This window comes from Quercus suber, unplaced genomic scaffold (assembly GCF_002906115.3).
Source record: "Quercus suber isolate HL8 unplaced genomic scaffold, Cork oak 2.0 scaffold_169, whole genome shotgun sequence".
NCBI lineage: Eukaryota > Viridiplantae > Streptophyta > Magnoliopsida > Fagales > Fagaceae > Quercus > Quercus suber.
In genome coordinates, this window is record NW_027069629.1 from 455,674 (window position 1) to 477,080 (window position 21,407).

At 36.4% G+C, this 21,407-nt stretch overlaps 1 protein-coding gene across 1 annotated transcript; it reads right to left on the bottom strand.

Annotated features, from left to right (window-relative positions):
• Positions 1-18,408: 18,408 nt before the first annotated feature.
• On the bottom strand, positions 18,409-20,279 carry LOC112026319 (probable LRR receptor-like serine/threonine-protein kinase At3g47570). Its single transcript, XM_065777921.1, has 3 exons — positions 19,438-20,279; positions 18,916-19,313; positions 18,409-18,828 (listed from the first exon to the last, which is right to left on the bottom strand). The coding sequence occupies exons 1-2, from the start codon at positions 20,018-20,020 to the stop codon at positions 19,063-19,065; spliced, it is 834 nt and encodes a 277-aa protein (XP_065633993.1). The 5' UTR covers positions 20,021-20,279; the 3' UTR covers positions 18,409-18,828; positions 18,916-19,062.
• Between the last annotated feature and the right edge of the window lie 1,128 nt (positions 20,280-21,407).

Below are 21,407 nucleotides of genomic sequence, written 5' to 3' on the forward strand. Positions count from 1 at the left end.
AAAATAAGCATTTTATAGTAGACTTTAGTGGGTTTCAAAACAAAAGCACCGGAATTTTGACGTAACTGTCTTACTGGTTCTTGATCAATTGAGAAGCAATTGAAATTCCACACTTCTCAGACTCAGTATTCCCTTGTCAACTACAACTGGCAATATCTCAGAAATTCATTGTGTACCAATTGTTTTTTTTTTCCTTTTAATTAATGGATTACTCTTGGTACCTAGAAGATAAATATATGTATTAGAGAAGTACAAGTCATTGGATTTCCTTTTCACAGAGTGAAAATGAGATCAAAGAGAATGAAGTAAGAGAATCACAATTTTAATTCGATGTACACCTCCATTCTTATTTCCGCAACATGAGTAAATGACTATACATCATAAGATTTTATCATTCACTAAAGACAAGAGATCATCTGTTTCCAATTACATAATTTGATAGGTGAATAAGTGGATTTGTTCAATCAATGGAAAGTACAACGAACATACTTATATATGATACAAATAGCAGTATAACTAATTAACAACTGATACAGTCATTCAATAGAGAAATGTATCCTCCATAAATACCATAGGACCATGTTTTGAATTGTGTTCTTGACTTCCAACAATTAAAATCGCACTTCTCGTAGAAAAGAGAACTTCCTTGGGAGAAGGAGCACAATGCCAAGTAATCTGAGTGTTACCACCTGTCTCAAGTATATATGCTGCACTCTTAAAATACTTCACAAATTTCTATCAAGATTTACAATATCGATGCTTCCTCAATATCATCTGCAGCAAAACTATAGAAGTCTCAGTGTCGGAAACTTTTTTTTTCCTCTTCCTCTTATTCACAAATCACAACTATGGAATTATTTAAAAAAAAAAAAAAATTAAAAAGGAAGAGGAAAGCTCTGTAAATAAAATAAGGATGGAGTGGGTGTTTGAATGTTTTGTCTTTTTTTTTTTTTTTTTTTTTTTTTTTTTTGAATTTTTTTAATTCATTGTTTTTTTTACTAATCAGGTTTGTATAAATGTCTAATAGACGCTACAATCAATTTCTTGGAAACACTTACAACTTTCAATGCGGCGAAAAGGGGCTACCTGTTGACTTGCTTTTATTATCATGACTTTTTTAAGCTAGAATACCCTATTTTATGCCCAATATTCCAACGAGTTATACTTATAATACCATACATTATGGTCCAATTAGTCGCAACTTTGCCCAATCTGACTGAATATTACATTATAACTATCTTAAAATTTGTCAATGTAGCCAAAAATAATGTTCTAAGTGATTTTAAGTGAGTCTTTCCGCTCCCTCCTTCCTTATTCCCTATTCCCTGTTTCTTCTATCTATATTATCTCAAAATAATAATAATAATTGTAAGGACCCAACTTGGATTGGACCCAAAATAAGAAAGGGTTTCTAGTCCAACAAGCCCAAACAATCAATTTTTAGAGAGTGGGTGAAAGAACTAGGTCTATTCTATAGAAAAGATCGTGATAGTTACTTGGCATAGAATGTTCAAAATTAACCAAACTACAAAAACTGTCCTCGGCTAAGTATCAGGTGTTTATTTCTTTTAGGGTTCTCCCTTCCTCATTCACAAGTACTCAAAAAGTCCTCTTCAAACGTCTTCCACTTTCATGTTATATACCACGTTCCTCCCCTCATTTTCATCGTACACGTGTAAGTTATATTCTGGGAACTCCTTCCTATCCCATCTAACAACTCCCAGAGTCTACAACTAGCAACCATAAGGCTGCTTGACTACTGTTCAGGTATCACCTCCACATTAATGCGGCCAGAGAGTTAGCTGGGAAGCATTTAATGTGGAGGTAGCAGTTTTAGAAGATATTTGTTACCTCCCTTATTCCATATCCGTTTCTCAGTTACAATACAACCTTGCAAACTATCCAAGGTAACAAGATAGTTGCATCGACCTTGGGTCAACATTCCGAGATGAACCTTATCCTCGGACGCATTTTGGACTATTATGTACAATCTCCGCTTCCTTTTCTTACATTATTCCACCATGTCCTCATTTAGCCATCCTCAGACAGATTAATGTCCTCGGATTGGGCCATTGGATCATAGGCCCACTTCCTACAATCTTACCAATATCCTTTTAGATAGCTGGCCCCACAATAGTCCCTCAAAATCTCGCTTTTTGACACCTCGAAGAAAAGGGGCCTTTGATATCCGACTTCCACCCCTTATGTAGATTTATCTAGCCTCCAAAACGTCTTTCTACCTGCCTAAGGAACGTTCCTGACGCTTCAGCGTCCAGAACACGCCATCATTAAATTATGACGCTTCTTTGTCTCCCACGTTCAACGACAAGATGCAAATCTAGCGCGGAGGATTAGCTTGGATTTATGAGCGGCACTTTTCCCGCTTACAATTTTTCGCCCTTATAAATAGCGTTTCAAATCAACTCTCTTTTCAGTTACAACAATCACACAGCCTTAACGCTTATACATTGAACCTGTCACTCTCCTTACCTCTCTGTGCGTTCATAAATACCAAAAACTTTCCGAGGACTTCCTTTTTAAACCTATAGTCTCCTTAAATCTTCTTAGCTCTCATTCCATCTTATTAACTTTTCTTCATAACTTTTAGAAAATGGGTAGGTTCAAGTGTCTTGTTGAGTCCGAAGAGGATAGAGAGATATTTAGAGCTAAGTATAAGATTCCCCCAACAGTAGGTATGAGATACGCTGCCCCAGGAGCATGGGTAGATGATAGAAAACAGGAGAGGTGGTCATCCCTATGATTGCCTTTATAGAAGGAGGGATGACCATCCCCATGGGTAATCTTACTAGAAGTTACCTTAGATTCTTTAGGTTATCTCCCACACAGTGTGCCCCAAATATGTTCAGGGTGTTAGGGAGTATAGAAGTCCTAAATGAGAGGATGAATTAAACCTGACCCATCACGATGTGAACTGGATGTATAATCTACACCATCTAAAGGACAGGGATATTACCTTAATTCTAGGTATCCCGAAGTAAGGTTAATACAATGCCTCCCTACATCAAACAAGGGCTAAAGGATGATTTTTTAATCTTTTCTGAGAAATGCACGATGGCCTACCCTGCCTGACTAAGGAGGGAAACTAGCTGTGGGTTCAGCTGTAACATACATAACTTAGATTGCACTTCCTTTGACTCCCGTTATTCCTGTTTCTGAAAAAAATTTCTTTTCCTTTTATTGGTTTATAGACAGGCATTCTACCAGGCCCTAGTTCAGATTGGTTAACAAGAGAGTTTAGATAAAATCCTGCAGTCCGAGGTGTACGTAACAAATCCGACGGTCAATTGCGAGCGGCACACAAAATCCTTGGGTACAAACCCATTTCCACAGCATTTCAAGCTCCCAAGTGCGTGATAAGGGCTAGAGATCCTCGGCTTCACTGCATTAGTGTAGCTTTCGAATGATTCATCGTTCCTGAGGGCGTTCCGATTCTTGAAGGTACACCCTTTACTCAGCCACTCTTCGTGGCCACCCCTTCGATAGGAGCATCTTCGTCTCACTCCCTTCCCCAGCAAGGAAGAAATAAAGAAAGGGAAGAAGAAGAAGAAGAATAAGAAGAAGAAGAAGAAAATCCTGAGGGATTGTAGAATTGATAGACTCTTCAGACGAATTTGAAGTGTTCAACCAGCCTGCATCTCCCAAGGATAACTTAGACGAAATGGGCATCCAAAGAAAGCCCAGAGGAGTTTGATGGACTTGATTGAAAACCAACCTGGAAAAGGTCTGCAGGGAAGTCCACTCAGCTTCAACTTCCTCCTCCTTCCAAATCTCCTCTCCCTCCTCATCAACCATCTCAGCCATCTAGGCCTGAACCTAATGATTCGAAAAGGAGGAGAGAAAGCTGAAAGACAAGAACGTAGTGGAGACTATTGCATCCCGTTTTACTCATGAAGACGAGGTTCAATGTGCTGCAAAGTAGTAAAAAGTCAGCCATGAGACACAACGAGGCATGGAAAGGGTAGACACTCAACCCACAGAACCTGAGGCTTGGCTCGCAGCAGCTATGCTTGGCGGTGAAGCCCCTGAGAGAGGAGCATCACTGAGGGACTTCAACGGGGGCATCAGGGTGCCACATCGCNTCATCTAGATCCTCCAAGTAATACGCATCTATTCCTGCCATCGATGTGATACGATACGGTCCTTCCTAATTAGGCCCTAATTTTTCCCAGGTTGGGTTTTTGGTAGTTCCTAAAACTTTTCTCAATACCAAATTTCCTGGGGCTAACGGTCTCAGCTTCACATTTGCATCATAACCTTGCTTGAGCTTGTGTTGGTAATAGGCCAGTTGGACCATTGCACTCTCTCATCGTTCGTCTATCAAATCTAGACTATTTTTTAGCAGTTCATCATTGCTATCTGAGGTGAATGTGCTTGTTCTCAGCGTGGGGAACCCCATTTCTAGAGGAATTACAGCCTCAGCCCTATACATCATTGAAAAGGAGTCTCTCCTATTGATCGTCGAGGTGTTGTTCAATATGTCCAAAGGACATGTGGCAGCTCTTCCACCCATTTTCCTTTTGCATCATCCAACCTCTTTTTAAGTCCATTCACTATGACCTTGTTGATAGCCTCGGCCTATCCATTTTCCTGTGGATAAGCCGGAGTGGAATATCTATTCTTTATCCCCAGATCTGAACAATACTTTCGAAAAGCCTTGCTATCAAATTGAAGGCCATTGTCCGAGATGAGAGTTTGGGGGACCCCGAATCGAGTAACGATATTCTTTCAGATAAACCTCTTAACATCCACATTTCTGATATTTGCCAGAGGCTCAGTTTCGACCCATTTGGTGAAATAGTCCGTGCCAACCAGCAGAAACTTTTTATTTCCTAATACTTTAGGGAAGGGACCCACGATATCCAAACTTCATTGAGCAAAGGGCCAGGGACTAGAAAGGGGATTAAGAACTCCCCTAAGCTGGTGGATGTTTGGTACAAATCTTTGACATTGATCACATCTTTTGACATACTCCTGTGCTTCCTTTTGCATGCTCGGCCACTAGTATCCCTGAGTAATTGCTCGATGAGATAAAGACCTTCCTCCTGTCTGAGTTCCACAAATCCCTTCATGTAGCTCTTCTAGAAGTAACTTTGACTCTTCAGGATGTACACAAAGCAGATATGGCCTAGAAAAAGAACGCTTATACAATTTTTTATCCTCGGACAGCCAAAATCGAGGAGCTTTTCTCCATACTTTCTCAACTTCTGATTTATCTTCAGGCAGTATATCCTTCTCAAGGAATAACAGTATAGGATCCATCTAATTGGGCATCAACTTGATTTGATGGACCTAAAGCAAGTCCCCCGTTACTGGGGTAGGTGCGTTTAAGTCTTCAACTAGTATCACTCGAGGTAAATCTTGTGCCGAGGAGGTGGCAAGGGTAGCCAAGGAGTCTACATGGGTATTTCCACTTCTGGGGACATGGGATAAGTCAAAAAACTCAAAATTCCTTTGCATACGCCTGACTTGGCCCAAGTACTCCTGCATTCTTGTGTCCCGAGCTTCCAACTCCTTTTTTACTTGGCTCATGACCAGTCTTGAGTTCGAGAACATCTCCACTGTTTTTCCATCCAGTTTTTGGACCATCGCCATTCCCATCAATAAAGCTTCATACTCTGCTTCGTTGTTAGTAGCCGAGAATCCCAACCTTAAAGACTTCTCGATGGTGATCCTTTCAGGAGATACCAGAACCAACCCCACCCCTAATCCCCGTTGGTTTGCCGCTCTATCCACATACACTTTCCAAGGTGAGGAATGTTGTGCGAAGATTAGGCCAACTGATTTTTTATCCATACCATATTGATTCGCTTCTATTTCTCCAGGACCTTCAGCAAACTCGGCCACCAGGTCGGTGAGAATCTGACCCTTCACAGAGGTACAAGGCATATACCTGATATCAAAAGCTCTTAGAATTGTGCTCCACTTGGCAATCTTGCCAGTATAATCCGCACTCCAAAGTATTGATTTGAGTAGATACTGAGTTAAGACGACCACAGTGTGTGCTTGAAAATAATGGGGAAGCTTCCTCATAGCGTGCACCACCGCCAAAATAGCTTTTTCCAACGGTAAATATTGCACTTCGGCCTCATGAAGCGATTTGCTCATGTAATAAACTGGCCGTTGTATGGCACCATCTACTCGTATCAGGACAAAACTTATCGCATACGTGGCTATCGCCAAATAGGCAAAAAGGACTTCATCCCCCTCAGGACTGGACATAATGGGTGGTCGAGATAGATACTCTTTAAGCTGTTTAAAGGCCACGACACACTCCTCGGTCCATTCAAATCCTTTCCACTTATGCAGCAAAAGAAAGAACGGTCTGCACCTATCTGCTGACCTGCCAATAAATCTATTCAAAGCAGCAGTCATCCTAGTCAGTTTCTGAACCTCTTTGGGATTCCGAGGTAGTTGCAAGTTATTTATGGCTTTAATCTGATCTGGGTTCACCTCGATTCCTCGGTGAGTCACCATGTAGCCCAAAAACTTCCCTGAGCCTACCCCGAATGAGCACTTAGACGGGTTCAGTCGCAATTTATGCTTCCTTAAAATCTCAAAAATGCTTGTAAGGTCTGTCACATGCTCGGTCACTACCTTACTCTTCACAACCATATCATCAATATAGACCTCGATGCTCCTGCCCAACTGTGGCTCAAATATTTTCGTCATCATCCGTTGGTAAGTAGACCCCGCATTCTTCAAACCAAAGGGCATTACCTTGTAGTGATAGTTTCCAATGGGAGTGAGAAAAGCGGTCTTTTCCTGATCGTCCAATGCCAGTGGGATCTAATGATAGCCCTGAAAGGCATCTAGGAAGCTCATCCGATGGTGGCCTACCATTGCATCCACCAGCTGATCTATACGAGGCATAAGGAAAGAGTCTTTTGGGCAAGCTTTATTAAGGTTTGTGAAATCTACACATACGCGCCACTTTCCATTTTTCTTTTTCACCACGACCATATTGACCAACCCTTGAAGGTAAAACACCTCCTTGATTGCCCCTGCCTGTTTGAGCTTTGTCACCTCATCTCTGATAGCTTCAGCATGTACTCTGGACAAACGCCGAGGTGGCTATTTCTTCGGAGTAGCAGATGGATTAACATTCAAGTGATGGAAAATAAAGTCTAGATCTACCCCTAGGGCTTCATAAGCGTCCCATGCAAACACATCAACATTTCTTCTAAGGAACTTAATCAATTGCTCCTTTTCCAACAGAGGCAATTGAGTCCCGACCTGAAAAAACTTCTCTGGATCATCCTCCACGCTCACCTTTTCTAGATTTTCACATTTCACTTCGTCAATAGGTCTGTCGTAGATGGGCGCTAGGGTCTTTGATTGCTATGAACCATTCTCGGCAGTGGTCGAAGTTTCCGTCCCAGGCCGATGTTGAATAGCTGTTATCAAGCATTGTCTGGCCATGGCTTGGTTTCTTAATATTTCTAACACCTGGCCTCCCGATGGATATTTCACCTTTTGATGAAGAGTAGAAGAGACAGCTCCCATGGTATGCAACCAGGGCCTGCCTAAAATAGCTGTATACGGAGAGAAAGCATCTACCACAATAAAGTCCACCTCTACTACGTCTGAGCCAGTCTACACAGGTAATCTAATCATACCCATCGGAATGACCGACCTACCTTCAAAACTTACCAAAGGGGAGCTATAGGCTGTCAAATCTTGGGGTCTCAAATTCAGCCCCCTATACAGATCAGGGTACATAACCTCGGCTGCGCTTCCCTCATCAACCATCACCCTTCTCACATCATACCCCCCCCCAATCCTAAGTGTAACCACCAAAGCGTCATCGTGTAGTTGTATAATTCCTCTCTTGTCTTCATCCGAAAAGCCTAGCACCAGTGAGGTGTCCACTTTGACTTTCTTCGACATTAAACTGGAGCCCTCATCTAGGCAGTGAGATAAAGACATAACTATGGAGGGACAAGATCTGATTCTCCCCGGGGCTTCAAATATGACGTTTATCGTGCCTAAGGAAGGTCTCAAAAAAGCATCTTCCCGAAATGCTAAGCCTATCTGACCTTCTCGGCCGATGGAATGATGCAAAAGCTGAGTCAACTTCCTTTCTTGGACCAATTGGTCCAGATGGTCCCATAAATTTCTGCAGTCCTTGGTAGTATGTCTATGACCCTGATGGTACTGGCAATAGAGGCTTTGATTACGCTTCATAGGTTCCCCTGCCATCTTGTTGGGCCATTTAAAGAACGGCTCGTTTTTTATCTTCTCCAAAACTTGTTGTACTGGTTCTCAGAACATCACACCAACCACCTGGGAGTTAGCAGATCCTGACTGCCCCCCAAAATCCTTTTGAGGTCGATTGTTATTATACCGATCCGACCTAAAGTCCCTCATCTCCTGAGGGATTACTTTGACCTTTCCTTTACCCTGTATCTGGTCTTCCTCTACCCTTCTATACTTGTCAATTCGGTCCATATGTTGACGCATGCTGGTAACAAGACCGGTCAGAGATTTTCTCAAATCATGCTCGGTTGGAAGGCCGGCTTTAAAAGTACTAATGGCCACATGATCATAGTCTTCATCCATTTCATTGAACATTTCCCAGTATCTATCAGAATAGGCTTTCAGGATCTCCCCCTCCCGCATGGACATGGATAACAAAGACCCTAAGGGTTGAGGAACCTTGCTGCAGGCGATAAAACGAGCGCTGAAGGCTCAGGTGAGCTTCTTAAATGAATCAATAGAGTTCGCTTTTAAATCGTTGAACCATCTCATCGCCACTGGGCCTAGGCTATATGGCAAGACCTTACACATCAACGCCTCATCCTTAGCATGGATGACCATTCTCTGACAGGAATGACAAACATGTTCCACTAGATCTGTTCGACCATCATAAATGGTGAATGCTGGCTGGTGGAACCGCCGAGGAAGATTTGCATCCTCAATATTTCGCGTGAAGGGTGATTTAGAAACTTGACTCAATGCTTTGTTCAATGCATCATTTCCCAAACCTTTGCGAGGCGGGCTCTTATATTTATGTCTGTGATGGTACTCCTTGTCATAGGAGAAAGACTCACCAGGTGGAGTCTTGGATATCTGTCTATAACTGGCATCGTCTGATTCTTCAGAGGATTGGCTGGCGCTAGTAGACAAACGTCTTCTTCGCTCGTGTCGCAATTCTCTTTTCAGCCTGTCAATCTCACATTGCATGTCCTTATCATTCTTTACACGGGAAATACGGCTTTTTTCTCGAGACTGACTTCTGGTTGTGTGGGTTGTCCACACACTTCCTTCACAGTCCTTTCTTTGTTCAAGGTTTACAAATGGGTTGTCATGCTGAGACACCCTGGATTCTGCTTGGCATGGATTCACATTCACCTGATGTAGGTGTCCCATCTAACAACTCCCAGAGTCTTCAACTAGCAGCCATAAGGCTACTTGACTACTGTTCAGGTATCACCTCCACATTAATGTGGCCAAAGAGTTAGCTGAGAAGCATTTAATGTAGAGGTAGCAGCTTTAGAAGATATTTGTTACCTCCATTATCTCATATCCGTTTCTCAGTTACAATACAACCTTGCGGACTATCCAGGGTAACAAGATAGTTGCATCGACCTTGGGTCAACATTTCAAGATGAACCTTATCCTAGGACGCATTTTGGACTATTATGTACAATCTCCGCTTCCTTTTCTTACATTATTTCCACCATGTCCTCATTTAAACATCCTCGGACGGATTAGCATCCTCGGACTGGGCCATTGGGCCATAGGCCCACTTCCTACAATCTTACCAATATCTTTTTAGATAGCTAGCCCCACAATAATAATAAAAAATAAAAGAGGAGAAGAAGAAGAAGTGATTTTAAGTGATATCATATATAATTACATAATAATTGTTTAATCAATTAAATTAATGTAATAAATTTATACTCACGTAGTTCTATCTTATTTGTCCACGCTTTCTTTTAAGATATCATAAAATATTGCATGCTTTAAAAAGTTAATGAATAAAATTTTAATAAATGGGAAAAGTTAACTAATGCTAAAGAGTCTTTAGCATTAGTTTATGAAATACTTTTAGAAATTTTTATGAAATATTTTTATGAGAAGTGGGATGAAATATGCTAAAGACATTAGTTTATGAAATATTTTTAAAAGCTTTTGTGGGAAAAGAAAATAAGTAATTGATTTTTTTGACAACTTTTATATTTCTCATAAAAGTGATATTAAAACTTTCTTAAAATGGTGCATTAACAATTGCCATAAGAGCACCTATTAACCTTAATAAATTTACTAAAGTGTCATTTATTTGATTTAAAAAGCTAATGTATTTTTCCTTTTAAATTTTTTGAGTTTAAACCTTTTTTTTTTTTTTTTTTTTTGAGATAGTTAGAATATGTTGGGCAAACTACATATTTGGTCCCTATCTTTACACCATATTTCAATTTGGTCAATTACCATTCAGTTGTGTCAATTTGGTCCCTAAACCTTTGAGTAACCTATCAACTTAGTCCATGCCCTTATGTTTTGGATGAAAATTGCTAACGTGGCAAACTGCCAAAATAAAAAATTAGTTTATTATCACATCAACGGAAATTAATTTTTCATTTTGGCTATTAGTTACGTCAACAAATTTCATAAAAAAGATAACGATAGATACTAAATTGCCACAACACTGAAAAATTATAGACCAAATTGAAATATAATGAAAATGATAGGAACTAAATACGTAGTTTACCAAAATATGTTCTAGGCCTGCAACTTGAACTCTTTTTCCCTAGAGTTTAAACTAAAGAATGAATAGTGGTTCAACAAGACATGGCATAAACAAAAATCAATCCTTGTGTTAGGTTCTAAGACTTTAGGAACTAAATGTATTAGAACTTCAATGTGTAATATGTTGGCAAACCATGATCAAAACTTAAAGTCTAGATTTAGGCTGCTTAAAGTGTGTTTATGTGTAAAGTTGGAATTGAGTTATTGCAGAATTTACTGGACTAAATCTGCAAGGCTTGATAGATCAAAAATTAGGCTAAATCAATCAAACCTTGTGCAAATTGTTTTTTTTTTTTTTTTTTATAGAATGTCCAACTCAACCCAAGCCCATATGACATGTAGGTTTATGTTTTGCTTCAAGTATAAAATAAAAAACACTGGCCATGTTTTAGATGTTGTTGATATGCTGTGTGTGTGAATCTCTTATGAGATCTAGAGGTGTTTACTTTCATACACACTTAGGGTTATCAAGATTAAGAATGATGTTGAGAACTTGGTGATCGTCTTAGTTGCTATTTCAAGAGCTTAAAGAAAAACACAAGTAGGAGAACTTGTGGTTGCTGTGGATCAAAGAAAGAAGTAGTCCGTAGACTCAGAGCTATCACGTGGTCGTGGTAGTAAGTTTTCTACTTAAAGTAGCAATAAGATGTTAGCGGTCTAAATCACTATTGTACAAATTTCAATTCTTTCATAGTAGATCTGTTTTACCTTGAGGATAGCTAAATTAAATCCTCTCCAAATTTTTTACCAGTTTGGTTTTCTAAGTTATTATATCATTGTGTTCTTTATATTTTCGCATTATTTGCATGATATAATTTACTTGTGTTAACCTAGATCTGAATAATTTATCTAAGTAATCACTTGGCTAAATAACTAGGTTAAACAACTTGTATTTTAAGGGGTCTAAAAACGTACATCTTGAATTTTGCAATGAGCAGGGATGGAGCCAAAATTTAAAGTTAGGGGGGTGGCTTCACTGCTAGTTGCACACGGCGGCTCTAACCTTCAGCTATGCTGCTTATTAGCTAAGAGAATTTATTTATTTATTATTTATTTGTGTTTTTAATGTGTGCTATTGAATAAGGACAAAATTATTTTGTTTAATTTTTTTTTTAATCTGGTTATTTGTTTTGGGTAATTTTTTTTTTTTTTTTTGAGAAACAGGTAAAATTAGTTAATTGAGCTTAATTGTTTTTAGCTTGACTGTTGGTAAATTTTGTTATTGGGCTAATTTTTTGAGCTTGTATATATATATATATATATATATATATATATATATATTTTTTTTTAGAGTTTAGATCTATAACTTTTTTATGGCCTTTAAAATAAGGAAAATACTAGAAATACAATTTTATTTATTTATTTATAAATTGCTAATTTGGTGAATGATTATTAGTAAGTAAAAAAACGATGTAAGTGGTAGGCCCAAATATTAACCAATAAGAAGTTACTACCTCAGCAATTTGTAAAAATATTCTAGAAAATTTTGTGGCTATTATTCTTAAAGTAATCAATAATATTGTTAGGGTGGCAAGTTATAATTTTATAGAACAAAATTGCTAAAATTAGTACCTAGGTATATACTAATATTAAAAAAAAAAAAAAATGGGGCAAGGTCAAAGTCTCCCTTTGTCCCTGGAATGGAATCACCATTCTCAAACTAAACAGTATTTCTTCTAAACAAAACTTTTTAAAAAATAAAGTCCTTTGGAAAGATAAATAAGTTATTTAAAAAGAAAAAAAGAAAAAACATATCATACACTTTCAAATACTCCAACAACTAATCTATAATAAATGGTTCGTAACCTGTGAATTCTATATTTGTGTTCTAACTTCAAAATAACAAAAATTTTCAACAAAACACAAGGTTATGGACGAAAGTGGGATGCAGAAACTTGTAGGGATGATGATAGCATTAACCATTGGTTGTGGCAGTACTGCAACCCAAGGAAATAAACATCTTTGAGAACTAGATTGATAGAAACTCTCGTCCCCTATAATTTTGTCCAAGCTCGATTATCATCACTCAAATTTAAAAAGTTGCTATTTTTTCACTGAAAAATTAAAAAGATGTCAACTTTGTGCTTCCATCCATATGCCCATATCAGCATTTCGTCTATCACATACGCAATTTCTTTAACAACAAATCAACAACACAAGGAAATAAACATACCCGCGAATCAAAAAACAATATAATCATGGCATGTTCCAAGCTACCAAAAGGCCTAAAAATCCTCCCATTCAAACCAATAAAGCCGAGCCGGGTAGTATCAAACAGCAAGATGTCGAAATTCGGTCACATTTTCATTCCCAATTCTCTCAATCACTACACACACACTCTCACTAACTAAGATCGTCAGCCACATGATCATGATTATGATTAGATCTCAAAAAAAGAAAAAGCTTAACAAGTTCAAATTCAATCCAATTCGAATTACTAAAAGCATACAAATTTAAACCCAATAATGACAATTTAGATCAATCAAAAAAACCTAAAATAACTCAGGGAAAAGAAAAATGTAACGAGACGATCTAATCAAAAAACGCACCATTTAGCATTTCTGATCTACAACTAAATCAGATTTGTTCCAATCCCAAACAAATTTTTAAAAAAATTAATAATTAAAAAAATAAAAAGAGTTGTACGGACCTTTCGAACATAACCGTACTCGCTCTCTTTCTCGGAATCTTTGAACGTTGTCAATCGAGCTCCGTACATGGCCAGCATGGTTGTGTTGTGTTTGTTAACAATATGGGATCGGAAAATTTGAAGATCTGAGAGAGTGTTTTACTAAACTAAACTCGACAGACAGACAGAGGATTGGACAAGAAACAGAGAAGTCCCTCTTTCAGATTCTAAAAAGGTTTTGGATCAAATTATATACAAAACAACAGAAACTTAAGAGGATGAGAGAGAGGCGGAGGGTGATGATTGATGATGCATGTTAGTCGTGAAATTAATCAAAATTATAGTGTAGGAGTAGGACACGAGTTTTTTTTTTTTTTTTTTTTGAGTGTTTAAATTTTATATCTTAATTGAATTTTGGTTATATTGTGTGTATTTTTTTTTTTTAAAAGAATGCTGAAATGCTCAAATTTGAATTGTCTGATTTTTCTGTGTATGATAGAGTTATACGACTTATCTACCATGTTGTATAATTTGTTTAAATAATATATGTAGATAGTTTTATAGATGAACATGTATTACCTATAAATAAATAAATGGACATGTATTGAGTTAGAGAAAAACTTTGTTAATTTTCGAATGTTGTAAAATTTTTATTGTGTTTTTGAAAGACTATTGTATAATTAGGTTTTTTTTTTTTTTTTTTTTTTTTAATGAAATTAAAAGAGCTCAATATCAAAATAAAATATATGAATAAAGGGCGATCACTTATACAGTTAAATATATGAGAAGTGACTACAGCCTTGTAGGTTTTAGCTTAATTAACACATCTAGAATTCAAATCTCCATCTTTCCCATTGTATCTATTTGAATAAAAAAATTATATGCAAATTAATATTGAAGTGAAAAAAGTTTATCAATTTCACAAGTGAGATTGGATGGTTTATGTCAAGATGAAGCATAGTAACTAATCTAACCGGTAGAATTAGTAGAGAGCATATTCCTTGCAATTGATGAACTTACTAACATCAACATATTGATGAAAAATGCTAACTAGCAATAAAATCCCAACTCAACCTATTAAAAAAAAAAAATCTTGACTCAACACTATGTATAATTAGAGCTAGCCAATATGCCACTATGTATAATTAATTCTGGTTAGAATGGTTATGTGACAAAAGGATTCGGTACGCAGTGGTACAATAGACTTCTAAATTCTAACACAAAAGCACACCATAAATTTTACTCAACCATCATGATATGCTGATGCTATGACATTATTTATATGGGATAATGATGAGGTAATGCTTTAATGGGCACGTAATTGATGAGAAATATTTCTCTCTCTTTAAAGAAAGGAAGGTGCTCTTGCAAATGGACAACAATGTATCATTTCTGCTTTAGAGAAAGTCCAATCTTTGTTGTTATTTTCCATACAAATCAAGGCCAAATTTGGTGGCTATTGAAAGCAATCCTATTTCTTCACCACCACCAAAGAAAAAAAAATGTCAATCTTATGGAAAAATTTTCACTTTTATTTTATTCCTTATACTTTTAGTGTTGGAGTTGTAACAGATTTGAATCTTTTGAAATTTCAAATGTTACAAATTAAACTATAAATTTTGTTATTTTTAAATAAGAATTAATTTAAACAGAATATGTATTACTTTCATATTGGAGAAAATCTACACAAAAAATAGGATATTTATTACTTTCAGTTCCATTAAGCTCATTCAAAGGGTGGTTAATCTCGTTTTTGATGTTTGGAGATAGTTTGGATACTTTTTGTGTTTGTGAAAAATATGGTTTTTTATGATGAAATGAGTATTAAGGGTGATGAATTTTGTGGCTTTGAATTCAATAGTTTAGAAAATTTGTGCTGGAAGGTGTTTTTGAAGGATTTTTGTCCTTGTGATTGCATAAAAATCATTGACGGGTTAGAGCATTTACAATAAGAGAGCTAAAAAATTTAGCGTTTAGCAACTCAAAAATTTACTTTATCTATTTTAACAACACACTCAGTGCCGACTCTATATATAAAGCAACCGATGCGGTCGCCTAAGGCCCCAAGTAGAAAAAAGCCCCCAAAATTTTAATCAATAGAGGTTTTTTAATATATTATAATAGTATTAATTAAGTCCAAATATTAGTCAATGAATAAAATAATATTTTTTTATCAAATGAAAACAAAAGAAAAAAATATTACGTTCACAACATTTTTCACAACACTTTCAAAATAAATCCTAAGAGATAAGTTGTTACATGGTATTATTCATGATAAAAAATTAATTTCAATGGTGAGTTCAAATTAGAACCAATAACAAATTAACACCTAAGATTTGTTATGAAAATATTATGAATATAGCTTCTAAAAAAAAAGAGCAATACAAAAAAGAAAATCACAACATTTTTCACAAGTTGAGTTGATAAACTTTTACTAGTTTTTATCTAAATCCACCACTAATATCACTTTTTTACTTACCACTATCAAATTATCAATCTACCACGTCAATAGATGTGAAAAGTTTTGTCAAATTTTTTGTCTATAAACTTTCAAAAAAAAATTTACATGGTTCATGTTAATTAGTAGTAATTTTGCATCTAAAATAAGATAATTGAATTTAAATTAAAAAAAATCATATTTAAATATATAAAATGCCTCAATTTTAGTTTTTGCCTTAGGCCCCCAAATACATTAAGCCGCCCCTGAACACACTTTGCAATACACCAAATATCAAAACTTCTATTTTAACATACATGATACACCACGTTAAAATAGTATAAATAAACTAATAAAATAAATATAATAAACCATAACTCACAGCCACCATCAACCTCAATAAATAAATTTAATACACCACATTAAGACATTTCTTTTGAATGGTGGAAAGGTGGTGCTTGGGAAATGTTGAAGCCAATTTCATGGCCTTGGAAGGGGTTTGACGAAGGTGAGAGTGAAGTCTTTATAAATTAATTTCAAAACTTTTTGCGTGAGGGAATTCTAAAATTGTCCAAAGTGGTTCCCTTTTCTTTGTGATTCCTTTATTTATGATTTTTTTTTTTTTTAAGATTTCTAAAAACTTAGGGAACATTTTCAGCTAAGAGAAAAATTGGACAAATAAAGATTTTTTTTTAAGGCCTGAAATCAGATTGCCAATCTGACCCATCAGACTATCAGAGTACCAATCTACTTATAGTGGGCTCAAATCAACACATCAATTCAAGGCCCGGTGAAGTATGGCACTTTGACTCCAATTTTCAAAAAAAAAAAATCCACTTTTATTCTGATTTTTGGTATTTTCAAAAGTTATATCAATTGGGACTGGGTTTATTATTTAAATGGAATTTTTCTTAATTAGCAAGGATAATTTCAATGGGACTGGGTTTTTCAATAATCAATTTACTTATTTATTTTTGAAAAGCAAATTATTATGTTTAATATTTGAAAATTCAACAATCATCTTGTAGGATCTTCCTATGCATATATGTATTGCTGATAATCTTTCCATTGAACCAATAGAATCAAGCTTTTAATTGAATTTTATTTTAAATCAACAATTTTTTTTAGAGAAAAAACCCAATTCTTTGATTTTTTTTTATGGGAAGAAAAAAAAATTCTAAAGATAAAGAATGTTTTAAAATACAATATATCTTACATTTCTTTTTATGCTCCCCAAAAACTCATGTTTAGTAAATGATTATAAATTTTATATTTGAATTCAACTTCAAAATACCAAAGGATTTAATCAGAAGGTAGGATCCTGTACGTGTTTGTTTGGCACGATTAATTTAGCCAACTTATTTTACTATTCAACTTACTTTTGCTATTATTTATGGGTTTCACTGCACTTTTTGATACTATTCATGGATCCTACTATATTATTTCAACTAACTTTTACCTTTTTTTTACAGTACTTTCAGCAAAAAGTTTTCAATTTTAGCAAAATAAGCAAATTTCAAACAAACTAATGAAATGCAGACTTATAGTGCTGATAATAACTTTGATTATGTGAAAACAATACTAATAATAATAATCACAATAATTTTATGGTAATTTATTTAAAGTAACATGGGTACACAGAGCAAACCAATAATAAACTCTGAACAAAAATAATGCTTACAAATTCCTTAGAAATGATGCTCCCCTTCTCTTGGAAATGAATATAAATAATATTCTAATTGCACAGAGTCTCTTACTTTGTTTACTTTCTTTGCAAAACCATCAGGTCCACTGCCGTCAACGGTGGTGATTTCCTTCTGAAAATATTTTCCTCATATTTTGGTAAGATGAATAAATTTGAGTGTTTTTTTTTTTTTTTTTTTTTTTGATAGCTTTAAATAACGGTTATGACAGGGGATTGATAATATGGCAGAATCCTAGCCTTTTAATTTAAAAGGAAGGTGGGGATTTAAAGAATTCTATATGGTAGAGTAATCTAAGAACTTTAGAGAATCAGAATTCAAAGACACATTTTATTTTGATCATTTATTAGTCAATACGTCAGTTTGCAAACTTGGTATTTTCATGTTGACAAGTCATTTATGGAGCACAATATATACGTTATTTATTTTGGGATTTTTTTTTTTTTTGCTGCAAATGATATATATAACTAGTTATTATTGAATCCTATATATTATATATATATAAAACTATTTATTATTGAATGTAAATAAATAAATAAATAATTCATTATAACTTTTGCTTAGTGAAAGGTTTAATAAATCAACTAATTAAAAGATAAGATGGAAGTCTAAATAAAAGAATTCTAAAAGAATATCTCACAAGATCGAATTTTTGGGAGAAAAACATTTTGGAGAAACTCTTTGAGTAATTAATACAATATATAGAGACACACTAAGCCAAAAGAACTACTCATTATTTTCATCTTTATTTAATTTGTGACTTTACTTACATGTGAAATCCAACAAGAATCACATGCTCTAACATATAAGATCCTTACTTTTATATACATATAGATAGATTTGTGTTAACAGTCACGTCTCTCAATTTCTTCTCAAAAAAAAAAAAAAAAATCTCTCAATTGCAATGCGACATATGGTATCATTTGTATCAAATAAAAGCATCATTACTTTTGTTATGTGAATTGTAGTATCGGTATAGCTAAGGTTATCGAAAATTCAAAATAGCAACCAGATTGGAATCCCACTTGCCACTTTGTCCATTCGATTAGTGATGGGAACGAGAAGTGAGAAAGACATCTGGTATGTTGGCTTAAAATATTACAACTGCAAATGAAATTAAATATATAATTACTTTTCCAAGCATAATATCAATTTATTTGGAGTTACATATAATATACATATGTAAGATGAGCGATATAAGCACTACGCAGAATACTTCTCAGTAAACCATAAGCATGTTTATTAAGCAGGCCAAAAAGTTCTTCCTTCCATTGTAAAACTTTATGAGCCTGCAATAGAAAACATAAAGAGGAAAAGGTCAAAGTAAGTAAAGAATTTAATACCAACATTAAGAGGGAGAAAGTTTGATTTTTGACCTTCCGTATGGCCAAGCATGTTGCATTAAATCCTGGCACCAAGAAGAATGTCCCTGACCAATTGCAACTCAGAGATGGCCTTGCTAATGTCCCATCGTTCTTGCGGCAACTCCATAGAGCATGCCAAGCCAAGCTTCACCATGGATATCAAACACTCATTCGTTCTATTTTTGGGGTGCAATTGTGATTGCCAATTACTTCATCATTATTGTTAAAAAGTTTTGGGTCCGCAATCTCCAATACACGGTTAGGCCAGGCTATGCTAGCGTAGTTGTGAAGATTCAAGCCTCCATCAAACATACTATCTGTAGGTCTCTTTCCTGTTATCATCTCCAACAATAAGATTCCATAACTGTAGACATCTCCTTTGGTTGACACTTCACTTCCTAGACCGTACTCTGCCATTCAAAATATTTGATATAGGTAATATATTCACATTAAAATTTAGGAACTCAAAAAGTAATCACGTTAAATGTGGGAAAATATATGTTAACAAATGAAAATTTCAATAATTGTTGTTACCTGGAGGAGTGTACCCAATTGTTCCTCTTATTCCAATTGAGCTGCTTTGCTTTAGATTTGTTTGTTCTAAAAGAAATTTTGCAAGTCCAAAATCTCCAACATGAGCAATCATATCATAGTCGAAAAGAATGTTGCTTGGCTTTAAATCACAATGAACAACTGGCATTGGGCAATGGTGATGTAGATAATCGAGTGCACATGCAACGTCAATGGCAATGTTTATTCTTTGAAGAAGGTTCAAATTTTGTATCTCTACTTGCCCAAAATCTGTTTCCAGATCATGTAACCAATTTTCTAGATTTCCATTGGGCATGAACTCATAGACTAGAGCCTTAAAATCATTACCATGAAAATCCACACTTGAGCAAGAAGTTATGATCTTCACAAGATTTCGGTGACGAATATTTTTCAAGGCTTCACACTCAGAGCTGAAGCTCCTAGAAGCTCCTCTACGTTGAAGATTTAGTACCTTGACTGCAATAATTGATCCATCCTCACCAAGGATGCCTTTATACACTGAGCCAAAACTACCCACACCGATTAAATTTGCTGTAGAGAACCCATCAGTTGCTTTAAGGAGCATTTGATAAGACACTTTCAGAAGTGATTTTCTCAAGTAAGTTCCTGAAGTGGTTTCTTCTTTTCTATTTTTGTGCCAGTAAAATAAGAAAATGACACTGTGGTTACTACTAGAATCACACAAGCCATTGAAACTAAAATTTTGATTGCAAAGAGGCCACTTCGTTTTCTTCTTTTCTTTTGTTAAGCACCTAGGCAACTTTAGTTTCAATATGCCCCACAAAGCCTATTGTTTCCTACAATTGATAGGCACTAGCATTTGCAAAAACCTTTTTTGGGCCCTTAACCCTACATAAAGCAATTCAAAAACTTTGGTTTTTCCCTCATATCCGAGGAGGAAATGCAGGGTTTTGATTGTTATGAGGCCTTTAAATATTGAGCTTTTGATTCTCAATATATATATATATATATATATATATAGTGTAAGGACTCAATTTGGAAAAGCCCTCGTAAAATTCATCCCATAAGCCCAAACAATACATTTTTAGAGGGTGGGTTCAAGAACTAGGCCCTAACAAACGGACAACGCCCAAAACAGGACTCGCATCCGTTGAAGGCCAGCGTGCCAAAGTTACTTCTCAAGGTCTCTCCTCGGCATCGATCTGAGGATCCTGACCGAGGTCCCCTAACTATTCGCGTTTCGCGCCTGACGTTTCAATGCGCGAGACGCGCCCTCATTAATATCCTCGTGGATTGATACAGATCCAGCGGTCTACGGCCTCCTTGGAATTTGGTCAGGATTAATGCCGCTGATAACCCTTTTCTCGAATTCTGTGTGGATCAATTCCCACTAACCTCCACATTTTATATAAGGCTCTCTGGGGGGAAATGTCCTTCCACACTCCATGAACCCTCTAACAAAATAGGAAACACATCCCTTCAGCTCTCTGAGCCCCTTCAATAACCCTGCCAGGATTGTGACAAGAGTTTGGAGAAATAGGGCGGCCTTGGATGGGAGTGAGGGCACACAGGCCAAAGGTCCTCTTCCCTCGACCGAGAGTCATTGTGGCTGTAGCCCACATCAGACTTCTGGCGTGGCAGAGTTTGGGCGTCATCTTGATGGTGTCGTGCATGGCGGTCAGGAAGGAGGTTCTTGAAGTACATAACGCTCTTCTCTGGGGCACACCCATACCTGCCCTTCAGACTGGCAGTGACTCGCACCTAGCCTATCCATCGGTGGAGGCTCGCAAGATTATGTCATGTCCGGTGCCCGGGTGTCGCCATCTCTAATAGCCAACCACAGTGGAACCGGGAGAGAATCAAGGGAACACCATGGGGAGGGGTCGTCACGCGCCTATGCATCTGCTCCTCTCTTCTCGCCGGCACCAACTGCACCGGCCCGGGGGTTGTTGGCAGCCTTAAAACATGCCCGCCTCAGCCCCCTTCCCGAA

Coding starts and splice junctions, on each gene's coding strand:
- LOC112026319 (XM_065777921.1), bottom strand. CDS start 20,020: ATGCTCCTTAAAGCAACTGATGGGTTCTCTACAGCAAATTTAATCGGT. Junction 19,314..19,437: donor AATTGGGTACACTCCTCCAG/GTAACAACAATT, acceptor TTTGAATGGCAG/AGTACGGTCTAGGAAGTGAA.